This window comes from Corapipo altera, unplaced genomic scaffold, assembly GCF_003945725.1.
Source record: "Corapipo altera isolate COAL_440 unplaced genomic scaffold, ASM394572v1 67, whole genome shotgun sequence".
NCBI lineage: Eukaryota > Metazoa > Chordata > Aves > Passeriformes > Pipridae > Corapipo > Corapipo altera.
This window is the reverse complement of record NW_020884906.1, coordinates 2594602-2615864: the sequence shown is the minus strand read 5'-3', so window position 1 is coordinate 2615864 and position 21263 is coordinate 2594602. Positions and strand designations below refer to the sequence as shown.

At 38.4% G+C, this 21263-nt stretch overlaps 1 protein-coding gene across 10 annotated transcripts in view; it reads left to right on the top strand.

The window, feature by feature from the left end:
• EP400 (E1A binding protein p400) overlaps positions 1 to 21263 on the top strand; it is a 48036-nt gene that overhangs the window by 12131 nt on the left and 14642 nt on the right. For 8 of the 10 annotated variants that reach the window (XM_027651935.1, XM_027651934.1, XM_027651939.1 and 5 more), the window contains 30 exons: positions 1185 to 1325; positions 1433 to 1511; positions 1793 to 1845; positions 2941 to 2998; positions 3664 to 3753; positions 4928 to 5035; positions 5582 to 5775; positions 5967 to 6144; positions 6587 to 6723; positions 7075 to 7244; positions 7725 to 7899; positions 8300 to 8436; positions 9027 to 9213; positions 10132 to 10298; positions 11129 to 11283; positions 11804 to 12040; positions 13114 to 13278; positions 14115 to 14282; positions 15423 to 15514; positions 16311 to 16609; positions 17078 to 17280; positions 17386 to 17555; positions 17792 to 17988; positions 18437 to 18548; positions 19053 to 19196; positions 19509 to 19667; positions 19922 to 20005; positions 20565 to 20696; positions 20818 to 20862; positions 20970 to 21123. In XM_027651935.1, coding sequence (XP_027507736.1) covers positions 1185 to 1325; positions 1433 to 1511; positions 1793 to 1845; positions 2941 to 2998; positions 3664 to 3753; positions 4928 to 5035; positions 5582 to 5775; positions 5967 to 6144; positions 6587 to 6723; positions 7075 to 7244; positions 7725 to 7899; positions 8300 to 8436; positions 9027 to 9213; positions 10132 to 10298; positions 11129 to 11283; positions 11804 to 12040; positions 13114 to 13278; positions 14115 to 14282; positions 15423 to 15514; positions 16311 to 16609; positions 17078 to 17280; positions 17386 to 17555; positions 17792 to 17988; positions 18437 to 18548; positions 19053 to 19196; positions 19509 to 19667; positions 19922 to 20005; positions 20565 to 20696; positions 20818 to 20862; positions 20970 to 21123 — 4390 coding nt within the window. The remainder of the gene's footprint in view (positions 1 to 1184; positions 1326 to 1432; positions 1512 to 1792; positions 1846 to 2940; positions 2999 to 3663; positions 3754 to 4927; positions 5036 to 5581; positions 5776 to 5966; positions 6145 to 6586; positions 6724 to 7074; positions 7245 to 7724; positions 7900 to 8299; positions 8437 to 9026; positions 9214 to 10131; positions 10299 to 11128; positions 11284 to 11803; positions 12041 to 13113; positions 13279 to 14114; positions 14283 to 15422; positions 15515 to 16310; positions 16610 to 17077; positions 17281 to 17385; positions 17556 to 17791; positions 17989 to 18436; positions 18549 to 19052; positions 19197 to 19508; positions 19668 to 19921; positions 20006 to 20564; positions 20697 to 20817; positions 20863 to 20969; positions 21124 to 21263) is intronic. The other 2 variants (XM_027651932.1, XM_027651937.1) reach the window with 2 other exon arrangements.

Here is a 21263-nt window from a genome sequence, read left to right as displayed (position 1 = left end):
ATATTGTAGCATTTGAAAAAGACTAGATAATTGTGTGGATTGTGAATGCCAGTAATAGTTCAGGATTTTGTGGATTTTATTCCTCTGGAGATCAAATAGCTTGTTTGGGGACCCACTCAATATGTTGACTGGGCCACATTTAAAAAGTAGAGCTATCATGTGTCTCTCACAGATTAGTTATGTCCTCTCAATCAAGAGTAAATACAGAATTTTGTAAATGACTTCCACTGGGTTGTCTGTCTAATTCTTCTTTCCTAATCTCAGAAAAAAAAAATAAGATTAAAGACAGCGGTGGAAACATGGTAGAGAACTGTTTCCATAGGGGAAGAGAGCAGCACAGTGGGAATACAGTAATGGAATGGAACTTGGGATGGTGTGAGATGAAATATCTAAAATCTGTTTGTTTAGAACAAGCAAGAGTTTTCTATGGATTCCAGCAATGTGGCACTTTGTTTTGATACATTTGTGACCAGCTTAGGGTAATGAAGAGAGCAACTGAAGATTTAAATTTCCATGTTTTGTACTGTATATTCTGAAATGATGGAAACTCAGAAGCAAAGTATTGAAATAGGTGTATCCTTTTGTACAATAAATATCTGTATTTTGCATATAATTTAAATCTGGATTTCCATTTGTGGCCAATGGTAGGTTTTTAAATATAGGAGAAACAGGAGGGGCAAATATGAAATGATCCTTCCCCTGGCACTGTGCTTCAGACTTCTGGAAGTCAATGTTTTAGGGGCCTCCTGAGCTAAAGTTGCAGTCAAGTCAGTCTTAACAGCCATTGACTGATCTTTCACTCATGTATGTACACTCTTTTTGAACTCATTTTAGCTTTGGTCTCTGACATTTTGTGGTGTGATTTCTGTGACTTCACATGTGCTGTCTGAACAAACAGTTTTGTGTGTTTGCTGCCGCTTTCAGTAGGGTTTTTTGTAATTTTTGTTTTGAGAGAGTGAATTAAGAGTTTTCTACTTGATTGCTTGGTTATAGGTCTTGTATTTTCTTTTATTTGAGTTTCATGTCTGTTGCTTTACTGGTGGTAAGAATTAGAAATATTGGAGGTAAGTGCTACGTGTGTGAAGCTATGGTCAATATCTGGCTGCTGATAACCACTCTAATGGTAAGGAATGCAGTGATATGTATTTTGAGGTAACCTAATTCAGTATCTCATGGTATTTTAGATGGTAAGAACTGTGGCTCGTTATCATGAAGAAAAGAAACTTAATGAAGAGCGAGCTAAAAGGGAAGAACAGAACAAACTGAGGAGAATTGCTGCATCCATTGCCAGAGAAATAGAATATTTCTGGTCTAACATTGAGCAGGTAAAGTACCAACTTACTCAGACTTGTGCAAGTTGTGCTGTTTTTTTCATCCTCAGTAATTTATTTATGAAATGTAAGTGCTTTACTAGTCCTGGTTTACGTTTCAGGTTGTTGAAATAAAACTGCAAATTGAATTTCAAGAGAAAAGGAAAAAAGCTTTGAATTTAAAGAGAATTTCAAGGAAAGGTAATTGTATTCCATTTTCATAAGAAATATGGTCCAAATACTGATGCTATTGTTTTATAAAATTTCACTCAGTGCAGGTTAATCTTGTTGGTACTAGAATTGTGAGTTGCTAATAAAAAGTTGTGAATAGATCTGAATGATGAGTTATGGGGGTTTTATGTTTGTGTGCTAGATGTTGTTAATAATTCCTGTGTTTTATGTTGAATACATTTAAAAGTTCATGTAAGAAATGTAAAATTGCTAAGTGATTAATGCATACATCAAGTATAATAATTTTCCAGGTAAGGATACAAAGGCTGCAGAAGACCTTTTTTTGGAGAAAGACAGTGAAATGGTAAGTCTTTCTGTTTCTTAAAAAACCCATCAAATTAGTTTAAGTGATGCTACATATGTGAAACAGTTCTGGTAAAGGTGATTTTTTTTTTTTTTAATACATGATGATGATAAGCAGATTTCACTGTAGTTACTGACAAACACACAATCTCAAGCACAAATCTATTTTTTTTCTGGTTAGGAATCCCAGCTTTTAACAGGGAAGTGGATTGTGATTGATCCATGTCTTTAGTGGCTTTGAATCATTCATTCTAAGATTGAAAAACAAAAAACCTGTACAAATTAGTTGCCAGACTTGGGCAGGAGTTTCATCTACTGCAATCAGGGGTAGACTTTGTGGGGCACAAAAAGTGTTTTCAGGTGTTCAGTGAAGATTTCTCTGCTGAGAGATGGAGGTATATGTTACAGAATGGACCAGACTGAACGAAACTTAGGTATCTTTTGCTGTAGATGAAATGTGTGCAAGGACTCCTTGGCTGTGTCTGTGCAATTGGAAAAAAAAATGGACAAGGAATTGTTCTGAGGCCCTCAGCCATCTGTCATGGCACAGCTGATGCCCACATGCTGAAATAGTCCCCTTTCACCAAGCAGAATGCCTGCATCTGAATTTCCTGTTAGGAACAGGCTTTAGCATGTGTTGTCAGCCAGACTGTGGCCCAGCACGGGCTGTGAGAGCTGATTTGCAGAGGCTAAACCATTCCACAGAGTGTACTGGACAGCTGAGACCACTGTAGGCCTGTGCCATATCCCTTTTCTATTGACTAGTGAAAAAATTTAGTCCTTGGTTCCAATCTGGGTGAAAGCTCTGTGCCTCAATGATGTTTAAAAGAAAAAGAGTGTACTATGACTCTGTAGCACAGCTGGGCCTGAATAATTTACCCATAAACACTGGAAGTGGCTGATTACACACTCCCTTCAATACAGAAGCAGAGTTTCTGATTTTGTGTGACCAGGAAAGTGCTAAGAGGTGTTAAGGGTCTATCAGCAAGTGCTGTTGTGACTGCAAGGCATTTTTTACTCTCTTTAAAAAACAAACAAACCCCCCTGCTTCTATTTCTTGTCTATGATTTTAAATATTTTAATTATTTAATGCTAGGGGGGTTCATCATCTGGAAGGAAAAGAAAGGCAAGCACATCTTTGACTGATGAGGAAGGTAAGTCACTTCCCAAAATTGGGCATCCATAGCATAATAATACATAAATTGTGTATTAAAACCACAGATTTTTCAATCTGTTACTGTGTGGCTGCAGTGCTCTTCACAAACCAAATACCAACCTTCATCTATTTCATAGGGAGATGAGATAGTCAATTAGATATTAAATTGTCCTTAGAAGAACTTCAGTGAAAATTTGAAGTTTCCCTGAAAATACACTGCCATTGTTGTTGGTGGATTTTAACTCCTTCTGTCCTCATTCCTTCATTTGTCAAACCTTACTGTGGTCTTAAACTTCTTTTGAGGGTTTCAGACTGAAATATCCATCTACTTTAGGTCCTTTCTTGTGATGATAACTGTGCTGTGTTTCTGACAAAGACAATCCCCTGTTTAAAGCTGCAGAATAACCTGCCTCTGGTGAACATTGTTAATCAACACTGAACTACCTTCTGTCCTGAGGCAAAAGTACTTCTCTCCTTTTCACTTACCTTTTACATTTTATATATGGTTGGTTTGAGATTTTTCTTTTCCATACCTGTTTCATTGTTTTTAAATCCTGCTGGCTTATAATATTCTATACTAGTACACTTCAGGGGTATATAATTACAAACCTCCTGAATTATTGTGTAATTTAATGCCAAGATTTGCATTTGTTTTTCTTACAGTTGAAGATGAAGAAGAAACAATTGAAGAACAAGAAGCTAAAGAAGGAAACATAAACCATCAAACTGAATTGTCTACTCTAGCCAAAGAAGGTACGTGTGTGACTTGATTTTTTTGTGGTGGGCTCTGAAACAGCAGGTGAAAACGTGTAGCAATTATATTTGTAAAGAGGATTATGGGTGAGAAATTGAGTGTATTCAGATGTTCAGTCCTGTGTAGTCAGTATTTATTTTTTTCTGTTTGGAAAGCTGCAGCAGGTCATTTATGGGAGGATGATGGACATCTGTACTTTGTAAAACAGTCCATGTGCTTAACCAGTTATCACACAAGGTGGCTTGAGAAAAAGTATTTCTCCACTGAAGCACTGCATGGAAACCTTACAGCAAGACTCTCAACCTAAGTTCTAGGAGAGCATGATAAAGAGCATGATAAACACTTAAAACCAGGATTGCATCAGATGAACATTTTATCATCAGCTGTCTTGAGTATCTCAGAAGGGTTTTGTGACGGGTCTGAAAGGGCACTGAAGTGCTGATCTTGAGGGGATATAAATACTCAAAGGTAGGGGGCTTTCAGGGACAGTGCTCTGGCTGGCAGCTCTCCTTCATTAGCAGCATTACTGCTGTGCTGAGCTTGATGTGTGCAAGGCATCCCATAGGGGTGGTGTCACTCACCGTGGTGAAAGCCCTGCTGATTTTTAGAGACAAGCTTCCCATTAAGCTGAGTCCTCCTGGCAGTTAATATGCAGTTTCCAAATCCGTTTGTTTGGTCTGTTTGGCAGCTTAGTGGCTGCAGCAAACTGGCCAGTTGGAGGGATTACAACTCTTGGCCAGCCATCCTAATGAGGATGTTTGCTGATTGACTGGCCACTGCCATCGTGCTCATTCCTACTTCAACAGATCAGACAAGGGATTGTGGAGCTGCTGTTCAGAAGGGCTGAGGGACAACTCAGTTTTGAAACTCTGAAGTTTTGAATTGTCTTCCAGCCACTCAGCTGGGCTACCTGCCCAGCTAGGGGTTTACTAAGGGTTATAGGGTGGGTTTGTAGTACAGTAAAAAGCAAACTGCTTGGTATAATGCCAAGTGTTCTCTCTAATCAAGGTTATTAAATAAATATGCCATCATCCACCTAATTATTACCTTTTAAATTAATTTCTGATTAGAAAACTTTATACAATTGTGAAGAATGCAATGAGATTAAAATCACTGGTATCAATTGTTCCAAGTTTTGATATTTATAAGCTTGCATCCTTTAATGACCTTCAGCTGAATTGCCTCTGGAAGATTTGGTAAAGATGTATGAAGGTGCCTTTGCAGAAAATTTCCACTGGCCCCAGCCAAAGCCTGACAGTGAAGAGGATAGCAGTGAGGAAGGTAAGTAAATTTTTATTTAGAAGAAGTTGTGCTGATTTACAAGGTGAAATAAGTTACTTGGCTCTTCAGGTCTCTGTGAAAAGACATTTTGTTCTAGGGGAAAACGTACATTGAGTGAATCACAATTAAAATTTCTCAGTTCATGACAAGAGGGTAGTGTTTGCCTGTCCTAAAGTCAAGATGTGTGTGATTCTCAGGAACAGTACACTCTGTAGGTAGCTATAATTAAACATCTGTTCTGTACTAACATGATGATAGAACTACATTTTGAGGATAGGTTTTAAGTAGTATAAGAGAACCTCCCTAGAAGCTGTGAAAAGTTAATGGTTGTTAGCCTAGCTAGTGTGAATGTCCAGACCACGTACATGATTATGAGCTTAGGCTATTTTAATTTTATCTTGACTAGCTTGAAAATTACAGAACTGTTTTTAAAAGTTAGCTACTTCCTTTTCTTTCTCCCTGTCTGAATTCTAATCATCTCAGTTCCGTTGTGTGACTGCTACTCAAGTTTATTTTAGATGCCAGTGTAATTTTTCTCTCTCCTAGAAATGGAAGACCATCTCTCTGACAGGGAGAGCCCCCAGAAGGAAGTTGTGCTCATAGACTCCCTTCTCAGCATTGACCAGTACAAGGGCATAGACAGATCAAGTCCTCCCAAGAAGCACATGCGAGACATAGCAGAGGTTGCTGCTGCAGCAGAGATGCTGTTACCTAAAGGCAGTTCCAGGATAACAACAGCAGTAAGAATCCCTGTTTTCTGCTACTGTGTGTGTGCTTATGTTTACATAAAGTATGCTTTTCCCCATAATTTTGCATAATTTTAGCAACAAATTAATTTTTTTCCTTGTTATCAAACTATAGAATGGTTATGCCTGATGCCATGCTCTGTGGATTTAACTCAGGAAAAAATATCAAATCATTAATATTACAGGTAAAATACAACACTCCATCACTGCTGTATGGCTCTCTTAGAGAATATCAGAAGATTGGGCTTGATTGGCTAGCAAAGCTGTACAGGAAGAATCTCAATGGCATCCTGGCAGATGAGGCTGGGCTTGGGAAAACAGTGCAAATTATTGCCTTTTTTGCCCACTTGGCTTGTAATGAAGGTAAGTTCATTGGCCTAACAATTTTACACAGGTACTGGCCAGCATTATCTTTGTGAATTGTAACCTAGGGGCTTTTTCTTCTGGTGAACCATATCAGACTTTAGTTCATACTCAGAGAGAGATTATGTCAGAAAAACGTTGTTACATAGTGTGACATAGGGGTGCCATCTGATCAAGTAGAGTTTGAGCAATCTGCTATTACCTTCTAGGGGACAAAATTCTTCTGAATTCTTCTAAATTCTTACTAGTATAGAAAAGCCTTACTAATTGTTTAATGCTCAGGAATAGATTAGTCATTAAAATACCTCTATTTTTTGTTATTGGATTTCATTTTTAGTGATGAATTTAGTGCACTGCACTTTTAAAATCAAGGGAGAATATGAGCCACATGAATTGTAAGCAGTGTGTTTCTAGTGTTAACTGCTGTGTTTCCCTTCTGTAGGGAACTGGGGCCCTCACCTTGTTGTTGTACGGAGCTGTAACATATTGAAATGGGAACTGGAATTGAAACGCTGGTGCCCGGGCTTGAAAATACTTCTCTACTTTGGGAGCCAAAGGGAACTTAGGGCAAAAAGACAGGTACTGTATTTTGCAACTCTTCAGGTGTTGAAGACCTTGCATTTATCTGTGTATTCCTTACATCATGGTGCAGTATGAGAAGTCTTGAACACTATAAGCTGGTTTACAGAGACATTCACACCTCATAGTTGTAGATTTTCAAAGGCATTTTTGGAACCCCTTGGCATTGAGCAAAACATGCAATACTTCACCTGCTTTCTGAACTGACTATAATCCAAAGACCAAGACTTTCTCTCAGAATGTGTTGGGTCATATTGTCTTTCTGTTCTTCGTGAAGAAATAGCTGGTTGGAAGATATTTGAGAGTTCTGCCTTAACTTTCCTGTCTCATCCTCTCTTTCCTTTTCCATAGGAATGGACAGAACCCAACAGCTTCAATGTGTGCATCACTTCCTACAAACAGCTGTTCAAAGGCCACCCAGCATTTATGAAAATGAGATGGAAATACTTAATAGTAGATGAGATGCAACAAATAAAGAATATGACTGAGAAACACTGGGAGGCACTGTTCAGTCTCCGCAGGTATGGAGCAGAGAATTGTTTTCCTGCTGGCAGTGGGTTTTTCTCTTTTCATGTCACACAGTTCTTAACAGAAAACTGATAAAAAGAGACCCCTATTGACTTCATCTGCCTGAATTCCTGTGCAACGAGCACTTATAGAGAGGTGCTTTTATTTGAATCAATCAGGATTCAGGGATATTTTTGTTTCCACTATCATAACATCATAATTCTTCTTTGCTGATACTCTGTCCTCTCAAACAGATCCCCTTATAGGTGCTGATGCTCTGCAATGAGGAAGCTGTTTTGGTGGTATATTCAAGATTAACAAGATAATTTATCCTAGGTTTAATTTTATTAACTCTAGTTAATTCTACTGTGTATCTTACAAACATAAAGCTACAGTAATCAGTGTCCTTCTCATAATGATATGAATATTGGTGTCCTTTTCATAATGGTAGTCACTAAATGCTGTATCAATTAAAAATCTTCTTTAATTCACAGCCAGCATCGTTTGCTTCTGATAGACACTCCTTTGCACAACACACTGATGGAGCTGTGGACGATGGTCCATTTTCTGATTCCAGGAATTTCCAGACCTTACCTAGATTTTCCAGTAAAAGCACCTAATGAGGAGAACCAGGATTATTGCCATAAACTGGTCATCAGGTTACACAGAGTATGTTGTCATTTTTTCTCATCTGTCCTATTACAGTAGTTAAGCTGTTGGGGAGGGAGGGGAATAAAAATATGTGGTTCAACTCAAAATTTCTGTCCTTTCTTAATACTTCTTTCAGTTCAGAGAGAAAATCTTGCTGAAAGCAGGGGGTTCTGCTACCACAAGAGTATAAAGATTTTCTTAAAAAATAATACAGGGTTCAGATTTTGAAGCCTGACATGCAGAAATTAAAGAACAAATTAATATATACAACTGTGTGCACAGCAGTAGGATCATATATAGCATATGTGGTTTATCACATCAAATCCCTTAGGTGTGAATAAGTTTAGCTTCCTGTTGTAAAATTGCATCTTTGAAGTGAGAATTTTTTTCCCCCCCCCTCGATCATGAAACGTTTCAGATGATTCAACCGTTTATTTTGCGGAGATCAAAGAGAGACGTCGAGAAGCAGCTGACGAAGAAATACGAGCATGTGCTGAAGTGCCGCCTGTCCAATCGACAGAAAGCCATGTATGAAGATGTCATATTGCAGCCAGGGTAAGGAGTTAAAACAGTAAATAAAAAATGCTGTCACTTTTATTGCTTGAGCGAGTAAATAAATTGTCGCGCTTGGAGGTGTTTTAGCGCTTTTCTGACATGTTCCATTATGACCAGTGACTAGAATGTGATTGCATTGTAAACTAGAATTACAGGCAAGTGGTGCTATGGCTTTATGATAAAACCTAAAAATCGAGTTGTAATGGTAAGGTTTGCTGCTGGTTTGTTTTAATATTTGTCTCTAATGAGTGGTTCTTCGGTTTTTTTTAAAGCCCTGAGTGTTTTTCCTCACACCCACCCAGGTGGCAATTGATAGGTGCAGGTATGAAACAGAAACAAAGCAGGTAGAGGATAGGGAGTTGCATAGGTTGTATTTGTGAGGCAGCACTGGTCCTTAAGTTTCATGTTTCCAAATCTACTTTTGGTACAGTGCTGCTTAAAATGCTCTAGAAAGATCTAGGTGAAATCTAAACTTGTTTTAAGACTTTTGCATAACATACTGCATTGCACGTTCTCACCTTGCTGATTTAGGGACACCTCCATAAAAAGTGTACATAAATCAACGTATTTCTGTATAATTTAATTGGTAGAACCCAAGAAGCCCTCAAAAGTGGACACTTCATCAGTGTCCTGCATGTCCTGATGCAGCTGCAGCGGATTTGTAATCACCCTGATCTGATAAACCCCCGGCTTTCAAGCACCTCTTTTGTATCAGAAACACTGGAATACAGAACAGCATCTCTGGTACTCAGTGCCCTGGAAAGGGATATTTGGAAGGTGAGTAGAAAAGTTAATTTTTTTTTCCTCTCTTAGTGCCCTGGCAGAATTTCAGTATTTTTATTGTTTTCATATATGTGATAAGTCTACCTGAAGAATTCACTATTCCATAACTGTGCCTACCAAGTGTGTACTTGCTGCATCTCCTTCTTTTGTAAGAGTGGTTTGAACTTTTCAAGTTGTTTGTAAACAGTATTTTTTCATTAACTACTTGGTCAAAGAGAAATTAGCTTTGCTTTCATGTTTGCAGGAATTTTCCAATGCTCAAAACAGTCTGGGTAGCACGGTGCTTGTTTATGGCATTCTGTAATTTTCTTTTTGCTTTCAGTAGCTAAAGGAAAGCAAGACTTTCTCTTTTTTACATGAGAGTAAATGTTCTGTTTCAATGACTAAATTAGTACATTTCTGTCAATGCATTTGAAGTACCACTATTTCTGTTATTGTTAAACAAGTGATCCCCTTCTTTGAGATGATCAAAGGAAATAATTGCGTTAGAGAGAACTGTGAGCGAGGGAGCCGAAGTTTTTTGTTTGATTTTATTTCCGTCCTTCATATTTTTCTACTCCTAAATTATAGTTTGGCATTAGAGCTTGATAATTAACAAACACCTGAGAGTTCTACTTAAGTCTTTGGAATTTATGATATATGAAGAACTGTTAAATGTACCTTGCTGTGATTTCTGTAAGTGGCTGATGATTTCAGTTCTTCTAGTGCTTGAAATGGGATTGTCAATTTAAGATACATTTCCAAGCTTTCTAGACAGTTTTGGCTAATAATTAATAGTTTACTTTTTAAACTTACACCGTTTATTTCAAGTTAAAAATAAATATATAGATATTTAATTCAGCATAGAACATAAAGAGAACTTAACTGTTTGGGTCATCACATAAAACAAACCTTATTTTACAATATCTCTAGGAATCAGACCTGTCTCTTTTTGATCTCATTGGAATGGAAAACAAAATGACTCGTTATGAAGCACAAATGTTGCCAAAACAAAAGGTTACTAGAAAGTTGATTGAAGAAATCTACAGCTCCCCTCCACCACCAGCTAGGCCCACCCCAGTGAAGCTCAAACCAAGCAGGTATGTACTCCTGCACTCCTTTTAAGCTGGAATTACAGCAGGAAAAGGTACTTCTGTTGCTTTACAGAGTTCTGTCTGCATCTCTGCTAATGGGGTCCACACAAAATCTCAGACTTGACTTCGGGTTTTATTATTCTCTTGCTTTCTTGTTTACCCTTGAAAATAAGGACTCTGTTTTAATAGTTTTTTGAGGCATACCATTCCATTGGAAGTTTGCTGATGGATTTCCCATAGTTTTTACTTCACCAGCAGATGAGTTTTGTTCTTGGGGACCTTGTTTATGTCAACTGAGTGTTGCTTTGCAAAATTAGCATGGAGATAATTCAAGACTAAGCTGGGCCTACGGTGTTAGCTTTGCTTGCAGTGTTATGTAAGAGATATATGAAGTTTTATAGCAGTAAATTTTTGAAGAGTATTTATCTCCTGGTCAAGTAGTGATCTCAGAATAAGGTGGGAACTGTTTTTCTGATGCAGAAGAGTTACCTGGTGACCTGCAGCATGTTAATGTCTCTGGAAATAATATGAGAGCCCTGTTCTTTTTCCAGATATTGACCCAACCTCTTTAAGCTATTTGCTGTAATTCTGATGCATCCTGCATTAAACTGGGTGCATGGCAATGAAAGTTCTCCTTCTTGGTCTTAGCAAAATCTCTCTGGAATGTCCACTCAGGAAGTTGCTGGAGTGGAGAGTCTCACCAACTTCAGCCATTAGCAAGAAGGAGATTTGCATCTGACACGCTCAGTTTATACTTTCCTCAGGGGAACAGAGTTTATTTTTGAAGGCCAAACTGTGATCTTCCCATAGACTTTGAGTTTTCATTTCCTTTTCAGGCTGTTCCAGCCCGTTCAGTATGGTCAGAAGCCCGAGGGCAGGACTGTGGTTTTCCCAAGCACTCAAGTGCAGCGCACGGTGACCACAGCGACGGTGACTCAGCAGGGACAAGTGCGAGGCAGATCACCCATAGCCACGGTGTCCTCAAACCAAGGTAAGGGAGTTAGTGCTGCCCTGGTCACCTGCACCTCTGCCTAGGCAGATACAAGTTAGTCTGTTTAATAGAATTCCTTTTCCCTCTAGCTTAATGGTCTAGAATACTAATGGCTTAAAAATACCAACAGACTAATTGCCAGTAAATTTCCCCACTAGTTTCTGCAGTATGATCTACCAGTGTAATGCAAAACTAAGCTTTGTGTAACCTGTTAGCATATGGAGTAAATATGGCACAGTTGGTATTTAAACCCCCAAGGCGTCTAGTGTTCTGTCAAAGATGGGAATTTACAGTGCTTTTATATGTTTGTTTAGCCTTTAAACAATGCTTTCCAAATAGATAATGTTATAAAAATAGGATGGAATGAAAGGTGTGGCTAGAAATCCCAGTCTGTAAGGACAAGCCGTTCCTGTAGCCGTTTTAATATCCTGTTGGAAGGTTTCTTTTTAATGCAGGTTGTTTAAAAAGAGCGGAGTTAAAACCTCTAACAGCTTGCACAAACAACCCTTATTGATTGCAGCCGCAGCAGCACAGTTTCAGACAACTCAGGCTTCCACCAGTGCTCCAAGACACCAGCCCGCAGCGACCTTCACCACAGCAACTAGCACAGCCAACCCTGTGAAACCGCGGGGCCAGACCTCTGCGCCGGCCCCTCAGCCAGGCCAGGCCCAGCCACAGCCCCCCCCGCACACCATCCAACAGAGTGTGCTGCCTCAGAGGCTGGTTCTCACCTCTCAGGCCCAGGCACGGTTGCCTAGTAAGTGGCCTCCCCTTTCAAGGTTTCTCCCACCTTTGTACTACAATGAGGTTAAGTTACTAGGCACCCTAAGATGTGTACAGAATCGTTGTTTTTTTTTCACTCTTCTGATTAGCCTTGCTCAGTACGTTGCTTTATGACCAAGGAAAATCGAAAATTGGATAAGAAACAATAGAATTGCTGTGGACATACATTAGCGGTGTCAACTTAATCTCCTATTTTCTGCATGTTTCTCCTGCTGGCAAGACTTCCTTCAGACCAAATGTTTTAGCTCTATCCTAATTATTCCTTTCATGTTAAACACTAATCCATCTGCTAAAGGCCTCTCTCGCGGAGAGGAACGTCGCAACTGTTAGGCAGAGAAGAGCGATGAGGCTTTGCTTTAAGGTTGTATGTGCACTGCCTATTAGCATGTGTAGAGAGTACTGAGCACTGATTGTATTAATTTTATCTCTGGGGTAATGCACTGCCTTTACAAAAGCTGAATTTTCACGCCAGTATTTTCTCAATATCATAAAACTTATTGCTTAAATGTCTCTCTAACCTTTCTGCATTTAAATCGCAAAAAGCTTTGTCCTTTGTCACTTTAAAGCTTTTTGGTTTGTCTAAATGCAGATTGCTTAATATAAATTATGTTTCATCAGCAAATTTGAGGCCATTTCAAATGTGTATTTACAGTGCCACACGTGTGATTATTTTAATTTCTTCCTTAAACCTTCCTTCATGCTTTTGAAAAGGCAGTGAAAATCACTTTAATGTCTTTACTCGTTCTGTTACAAAGTGTCACATGAGTTTTCAGGTAGCTCTTAACTTTTTTTTTGCTAATGGAAGTGGTAATTTCTAAAATGTTGATGTTCTTACCCTTTAAACAATCAGCTTCTTTCCAGTTTGTCCAACAAATATAGAAAGCAATACCTGCTTAACTTTTATATGACACTTTTGATGCACTAAGTATAATTATGCATGGAAGGCGCTTCAGCACCAGTTTACTAACCAAAGCGTAGAATTGTGAATACTGAGCCACTCGCCTCCCACTTTGGTTTTTTTGTGATGCCTGTTTCCCCCCTTAACAGGTGGTGAGGTAGTAAAAATAGCCCAGCTGGCTTCTATAGCAGGAGCACAAGGCAGGATCGCTCAGCCAGAGACCCCGGTAACGCTGCAGTTCCAAGGGAACAAGTTCACTTTGTCACACAGTCAACTTCGGCAGCTCACTGCAGGGCAGCCCCTGCAGTTACAAGGTACTTATTCCAAAACAGGGAGTTTTCCATTATTTAGGATGCTCATGTTTTGATATGGGCAACATATTCCTTATTGCTGTGTGTTAAGGAGATTTTTCCACCCCTGCTGCTTGTACTGCTCTGCTCTTCCTATTTTCTGAGTGAGACAGGGATGCCAAGGTCCCTCTGGTTTGAAAAATTAGTGCCTATCAAATGAAAGACATGGGTATTTTCTTTTTCTGTATTGTTTTCCAAAATTTTATTATTTAATTTGTTTTCATACCATGCAATGCAGCTACAGTAAGGTGAGCCATTATTTGATATAAACTCCCTGGTGAGCAGAAACAGACAATACTGAGGACATTCTTGGTTTGTTCTGAAATGATGTAAATAATACTTCAAGGTTGGTGTGCTTCTGAATTTTGACCCAACTATTGCCCTGATCTGAATGCTCTACCTACAATACATTTTTGCCCTCAAATTTCCCTTGCTGGTGGTGTGTGTTGCCAAATTCGGGAGAACCTAGATATCTTGATTCTGTGTGGCCAACAAAATAAATAGAGGGAATATTAAGTGAAGATTTTTTTGGTTGATTGGATTTTGTTTAAATTCTGTATAAGCACCTAGACTAGAATGATACTCCTATGACAAGAAACCCCTCGTTAACTATGAAGACTTGGGTGTTTCCCTCCTGTTAGATGTTGTGGCAGATTGGTGTAGTGAACTTATCTGGGAAAATTTAACGTAGTTTGAAACAGCAATGATCAGTTTGCAAGAGGAATAGGTTTTGCTAGAGAAAACTATTTATTTATTTCCACTCTATCCAACCTAATGTGTTTTAAAATTCTCCCATGCAGGAAGTGTCCTTCAGATTGTGTCAGCACCTGGCCAGCAGTACCTGAGACCTCAGGGCCCAGTTGTCATGCAGACAGTGTCCCAAGCAGGAACTGTGCAGAATGCTCTGAATGCTTTAGGAAACCAGCATCAGACAGGTGTCCCAACTTCCACAGCAGTGACACAGCAAGGTGGGGTTTTCCAGCCTGAAGAACTGTCTCTGTCTAAATATTCACTTACTAAAATCACATTGAAATATAACTCCAAATTGTTACAGATCATAATTCCGTAACTGGAGTTCAGAAGGAGGTAAACTGTGAGGCAAATCCTTCTCATTTGTGCATGATGGGTACTGGAGATTTTAGATAATTTTTAGTACAAACTTGGGAGAGCTTGCAACTTTATTATAGATGTATTTTTATTTGCCAGTTTTGCTTTAGGTCAAAGTTTAGTGGGAAAGAAGTAAATTTGAAATACTTTGCTAATTTTTGCAGTAAAAAGTCAAGGGTGATTATTTTCTGTACTGAGAGAGAATGTCCAACAATTCTCTCCATTTTTCCACAATGATTTTACTTTTATCTAATTATCTTCTCTAGCTGATCAAACTACAGTTTTCCTTTTCCCTCTGCAAGTGTTGCTTAGGTGTTTGGCACCTTGCTGCAAATGTGATCAGTTCTGTGCTTAAAAACACAGCCAAGATGTTGATCAAAAATAATAGAGAAATTAATGCATTTACAACAGAACAGCAGATTTTTAAATTATATAAATTTAAATACAACACTAGGAGATCATTCACTGGAAATGGCCATCTGCTGTAATTTTTTGTGGATATAAACCATTCCCTGAAAACAGACTGTTTTCTGTTCCATTTCAGTGTATGAATGTGTAGAATGCTACTGAGATTGCATTGTATAGTTTCATCAATTTGTAGATACACTGAATTGATATGTTTTCTGAAAAATCTTAGATGATTTGTTTAAGATAAATTAGAATAATCTTTTCCTGAATTAGAGTATGACTTCTAAATGTTAATACATATTGCACCATACATGACATTTTGATTCAAGTACAAATGCAGCAGGTCTTTGTACAAAGCAAAGTAAAATTTCATTGCTCTGTCTTGGATTTTTGTGAAAACAATTAGTGTAAATACCTGTCAGATATCTGATGTCTAACAAAGTACAGACTTGCAATACCTAATGGACATTTAGACTAAAAATTTGTCTGCAGTGATGGTGTCACAGCTATGAAGTGTCTATTTATTGCAAATAATAAAGGAGAGCAATCTTCAGAAGAATGAATATATAAATAAACACAAGGTTTATCCTCAGTTTGTATTCCAGGTAGAGCTGCAGTTGCCAATTTGCCATCTGGTGACATGGGAGCAGTGTTAAAACCAGCACCTACACATGGACAGTCACAGGTACTCCATTTTTATTTTCTTATGGAAACACAACTTTTCAGAATCAATACTAAATCCATGTAATAGTTGGAAGCTTAATTTACAAAGCCAGAATTAATAAGGAACTTTGATAATTATCAAGTAGGTAAAAAACCCCCAACTTTTGTCAGTGTTTCAAATTGACAGGTCTGATGCATTTTCATCCATAATCCATAGCTTAAAGTAAATTCTGGTGTATAAAAGCATCTGACAGCTTTCTTGTGCTGTGATAGCAGACAGGTTCTTTTAACTGTAATATATTGTAATTATGTAACCTTGCATAAATTATGGAATCATGAGATTTTCTATGTGTTTTGAACACAAAGACAGGAAAATTTTAATAGATTTCTAATCTTAACAAGTTTTTAGAAAAGATGCTCAAGCAACTTATAAAGCATCAGGAAACATCAAGTATATATCAAACTGTGCAAGGACCTGCACCTTATCAATTAATGTGTTAATTGAAATGTCCCAAATATTAATGATGAATTTTGTTTTATTTCCAAAGCTATGAAAATGTACTTCAAAAAAATGAGAAGATGCTAAACTAGGATAGAATTGACTCTCTAATATGAATTGAATTTAGCTGCAGCCTGCAAATTTTGTCTGAAATTTATACCTTTTGTGATTGGTCTCAGTAGCAGTTACAAAGTGAAATGCTGGTGGTATAAAGCACACAGTACTCTGACCCTGATAGCTTCATTCTGAAGGAACTCATACTTCTCAGTGATTGTGATGAGCAGCAAATGTGGTTTTTTTCCAACTTTTCTTGGCAAAGGAGACGTACGAGGAGAAGAACCGGCTCCTGAAGGAGCACCTGGACAGGATATTTTCTGGCAACGAGCGCCGTTGCTCGCGGGCCCCGGTGTACGGCAGAGACGTGCTGAGTGTTTGCTCCTTGGCTGGGGAAAGGAGACCCTCCCAGCTGGCTCCCAGTGAAGGCAACAGCTGGAGGTGGGCTGGCTTCGTCAACTGTTGCCTTTCTTCAAGTGCCTCCGGAGGAACGAGTAACCCTTTGCAAGAGATGATCCTGAGCTTGGTTCAGCAACAAGAATCTCTAAAGGATATTGTTGACAGGTAATGTGGGACTCTGCCTTAAAAGCCTTTACCATGTCCAGTTATTTCTAAAACACTCTTTTTCAAAGAACCTGTGTTTCTGTTCGTGAGCTTGTTTGGTTTAGACTGATTTATTTAGCACTAAATGATGTTCAGCGTGAATATAAAAGTGACAGTCACTTCTGTTTCATTCAGGATCTTTAATAAAGAGTTTTCAGTGTCTCATTCCTAATTTGAAAACCAAATTTAACTGACCATACTTAAGCTTACATCTGTGCACTTTGGATTTACTTGTGAGTAGATACCTCTTGGAGCCAATTAGCAAGAATTAAGATCCAGAGCTGCAGGCACAAACTAGTTTAGCCAAGACCAACATGTAGTGGATAGCATTTAACAGGTTGAAAATTATTGCTGCATCTATGATTATAAATGATCGTTTTGTGTGTAGCTTTTTAAATTGGTGTTCCCTTGTTTTGATGCTTTTCACAGGGCTCTCTTCGTGTTGCCAGCTGCAGTTGCTGCTCCCCCATGTTTATATGTAGCAAATCCTCCCCCTTCCTATAGTCACAGACTGAAACTCCTCAAGCACAGCCTGAGGCAGAAGGCAGCTCCACACTTGCATCAGTTGCAAAAGCTGACAACTCCTCACTTGCTGCAGTTCCCCGACCTCCGACTGGTGCAGTATGACTCAGGTAAAGGAGGGCATTTGCTGACAATATTTCAGTAATTTCCTGTGTCACTGGAGTGGAATTCCTATATAAAACCATTATTGGTTTGTTTTTTTTTTTGAATTATAGGAAAATTAGAAGCTCTTGCTGTCTTGCTTCAGAAGTTGAAATCTGAAGGGCGCCGTGTGCTGATTTTGTCGCAGATGATTCTGATGTTGGACATACTGGAGTTGTTCCTGAATTTCCATTTCCTCACGTTTGTGAGGATTGATGAATATGCTAACCAGGAACAACGGCAGGTAAGTGTACTCTTAACAGTTGCCCACTGGTAACAGCTATATTTGCTGCTCAGGCTTTTATACACTACAACAAGGGAAGGAAATGTGCCTAATTTCTTATTCAGTTTGAAACACTTGGACTTGTTCCAAGTTTTCAATAAAAAACTTTGTTTTTTATTGAGCTATAGTGAATTTTGTTTGGTGTTTTCTTTTGTGTACATGTTTATTTACTCCTTGCTTTGATTCCATTTTTGTAGGAGCTGATGAAAATTTTCAACAGAGACAAGCGCATTTTCTGTGCCATCCTTTCCTCTCACAGTCGTTCCACTGGAGTCAATCTTGTTGAGGCAGACACTGTTGTGTTCTATGACAATGATTTAAATCCAGTGATGGATGCAAAAGCTCAGGAATGGTGTGACAGAATTGGGAGATGTAAAGATATCCATATATACAGGTAATGGTTGCAATCAATGTCTGCTCTTTAACATGCTTCAGTCTAAGGTTACTCCAGGTGGTGCTGCCCTGTATGATCTGGAATAAAGTGGAAACCATGTGAAAACTTCACCTGACTTCAATATAAAAGATGCCAGGGTATCATGGGAAAATGTGTATGGAGTTTACCTGCATGGGTTTTGTCTCTTAGTCTACATGGAATTTTTCAAGTGAGATCCTTTATTCTGTTGGAGTTTTTTTTTGTTACATCAATTACTAAAAGAAAGCTTTAAAATGGAGGTGATAGCGTGTTTTTTTTCTGGGTCTGTACCAGATCAAAAAAAAAAACCCCACAAATTCTATATTTTAAGAGTCCCGTGTTACTCTCTAAGGACAATTTATCTTTTTGTTTCTGAAAGCTGATTTGGAAATGACTTTTCAGATTGCTGTACTTTTTCCTCTTTTCTTAGGCTTGTCAGTGGTAATTCTGTAGAAGAGAAACTTTTGAAAAACGGCACAAAGGACTTGATCAGAGAAGTAGCTGCTCAGGGAAATGACTATTCAATGGCCTTTTTAACACAGGTAAGTTAATATTCAGAATACACTGAAACACCTGTGTTGCAGTGTTTAATAAATTCAAGCATCTGTGCTGGAGTGTTTAGTAACAGTTTAGTAGAAGTCTGTTTGGGCTAGAATTAAATAGCAAGCATATTGGATTTCATGATTGCTTGAACTCTCAGTGTTTGGGCCACATCCTCTCAAATATTGTCCATCTGCTTTTGTTCCGTTACTTGCATAGTGATGCACAGACATCACCTCTGTGACTTAATATATTCTGATTTCTTCACCCTGCTGCAAAATTCTGCAGAGCTTGTGGGGATGAAGGTTTCAACAGCTTTAAAAATATGAAATATAAAATTTGGGTATTTAGAGAGATAGGTTCTCAACTGCTGCTCTGAAGATGCATGAGACAGTGACTGCAGTGATGAAGCCAGTCCATCCTGTCTGGCACTGCCAATATATTAAAAAATGGAATGCTCCCAAAAGCTGAATTTATTTCTCTTTTTTCCCCTTCTATTTATGAAGCAAACGATTCAGGAATTGTTTGAGGTTCATTCTCCTCTGGAGGATTCTGGATTTAGAGTGAAAGCAGAAGAATTTGTAGTACTTTCTCAAGAGCCTTCTCCAGCAGAAAATATTTCACCTAAAGTTGCAAGACCTTTCATAGAGGTAATTATCAACACATACATTAAAAATACAGCTATGCAACATTAGTATTAAACAGCTGTCTAATCTCATTTCATTTGGGTAAATTCTGTCAGTCTCTTTTTTTTTTTGGTAGTTCTACATTGTTTTGTCATTCTCCTTGTGACAAAGCTTCCAAAAGCCCACAGCTGAGTTTTATACTTTCTGGGGACTGTTTCTCTTGCTGCAGCAGAGACTTACTCCAGAAATTTGTGTTGCATTTCAGTGAACTTCCTGTGGGATTTCTTTCCATGTTTTTGAAGTCTTAATTATTTTTAAATTATGTCCTTCTGAAAGGCCCTCAACAGCATTGAACGAGAGGATGAGGAGTCAAATGATCACATACGAGAAATAGGATCCGAGTCAAGCATTGAACCTTTAATCTCAGAGCTCTACGAGACAAAATACAATGAAGAGCCCTCACAGCTGCAGGAGCTGGTTGCTGTGGTGGATCAGGTACCATGACTCTCTATGAATATCTGGTTAAAAAGTAGTTCAAATATTTCGATTTCTTTGCAGTCTGACCTTAGAGCAGCTTTGCTGTCTATGGGATTGATACTCTCATGAAATGAATGGGAGATCTCCCACTGATTTAAGATGTTAAGCATCAGAGCGGGAGATGAGTTTTAAGGAGAGCTTTGATACTTTGGATAACATGTCTTTTATTATCCTAAAACTAACATTTTTTCCCCCTTGATATGTTCTCTCAGCTGACTCCAATTGAGAGGTATGCTTTGAATTATCTAGAGCTCTTCCACGGTTCAGTTGAGGACAATGAGCCACGGTTGAATGAGGTAAAACAACCAATCTTTTCCATGTTGTCCTACCACCGAACAACATTTATTATATTTTCAGTATGAAGTGAAAGTTTCGTCAATGATGTGGAATATATTGTAGGCACTTCTGTGATCTTTTCTCCCTGTGCTTTATGAAGAGCATAATGTTTTACAGAGAGCTCATTATTTTGGGATTCTCTGGTTTAACCAGGTGTCAGTTCTTAATTTCTTTTTTATAAAATGGGAATTGCATTCAGCCTGGCTCAGCAAATATTTGTTGTACTCCATCAGTAACAGGGAAAAAATTTCATTAATTTCAGTGAGTCTGTGTTCTGGTTGTCTTCACTGTTTAACTGAAGTTCTCTGATGGTTTTATTTTGATGGTTTAAAAACCCTCAATGGAGACCAAGAAATATCTTCTAAATGATTGTGAAAGTATGTGTTAAGAAATTGCTGTATGATTTCTGTGCCTGAAAATGTCAAAGTTCAAGGAGTTTATCCATAAAAATACAAATTGATGGCTTCTAATCCAGTGTCTGTTACTGCATAGTTTCTAAGGAGTCTTACTTTCATCTAGATGGAACTGAAAAGTGCAAAGAAAGCTTGGGAAATCCAGCATATGAAGGAACTAAAGGAAAAAGAGCAAAAAATGCTTTGGGAGGATGAAGAGGAACTTCTAACCTACACTCGGGAGGATGCATACCACAAAGTAATTCCTGATTAGTCTTGTTTTTCTTAATATTGTATTTCTTAGCAGTTATTCTGAGAATATCTTTTTCCTTGAAGGTTCAGTTGGGTCATTTGAATTGTGTTCTCTTTTTGCTGTGTAGGAATATGTCTATGAAGGTCCAGATGGACAAACTGAAATTATGCCGGTGAGTGAAAATAACACCAGGCAGCCTAAACAGGCTTTTTATTTTCTTGAAACATAAAGATCAGTGAGACTTAACATTGCAGTACTTACACATTTTGTTCTGCGCAGCTTTGGACTCCTCCAACTCCACCACAGGATGACAATGATATCTACATAGATTCTGTTATGTGCCTGATGTATGACACCACCCCTATTCCAGAATCAAAATTGCCTCCAGTGTATGTCAGGAAGGAACGTAAACGACACAAAACAGATCCATCTGGTAAGTGTTTGCTCAAAACTGTTCCAAGATGTATTGCTGAAAGTTAAAAAAATCAGGGGATTTTTCATCTCTTCTCCATATCTGGTCCAGTAAAGATCAAATTTGCAGGTTTGAAGAGATGAATTTCTTGTCTCACCGCG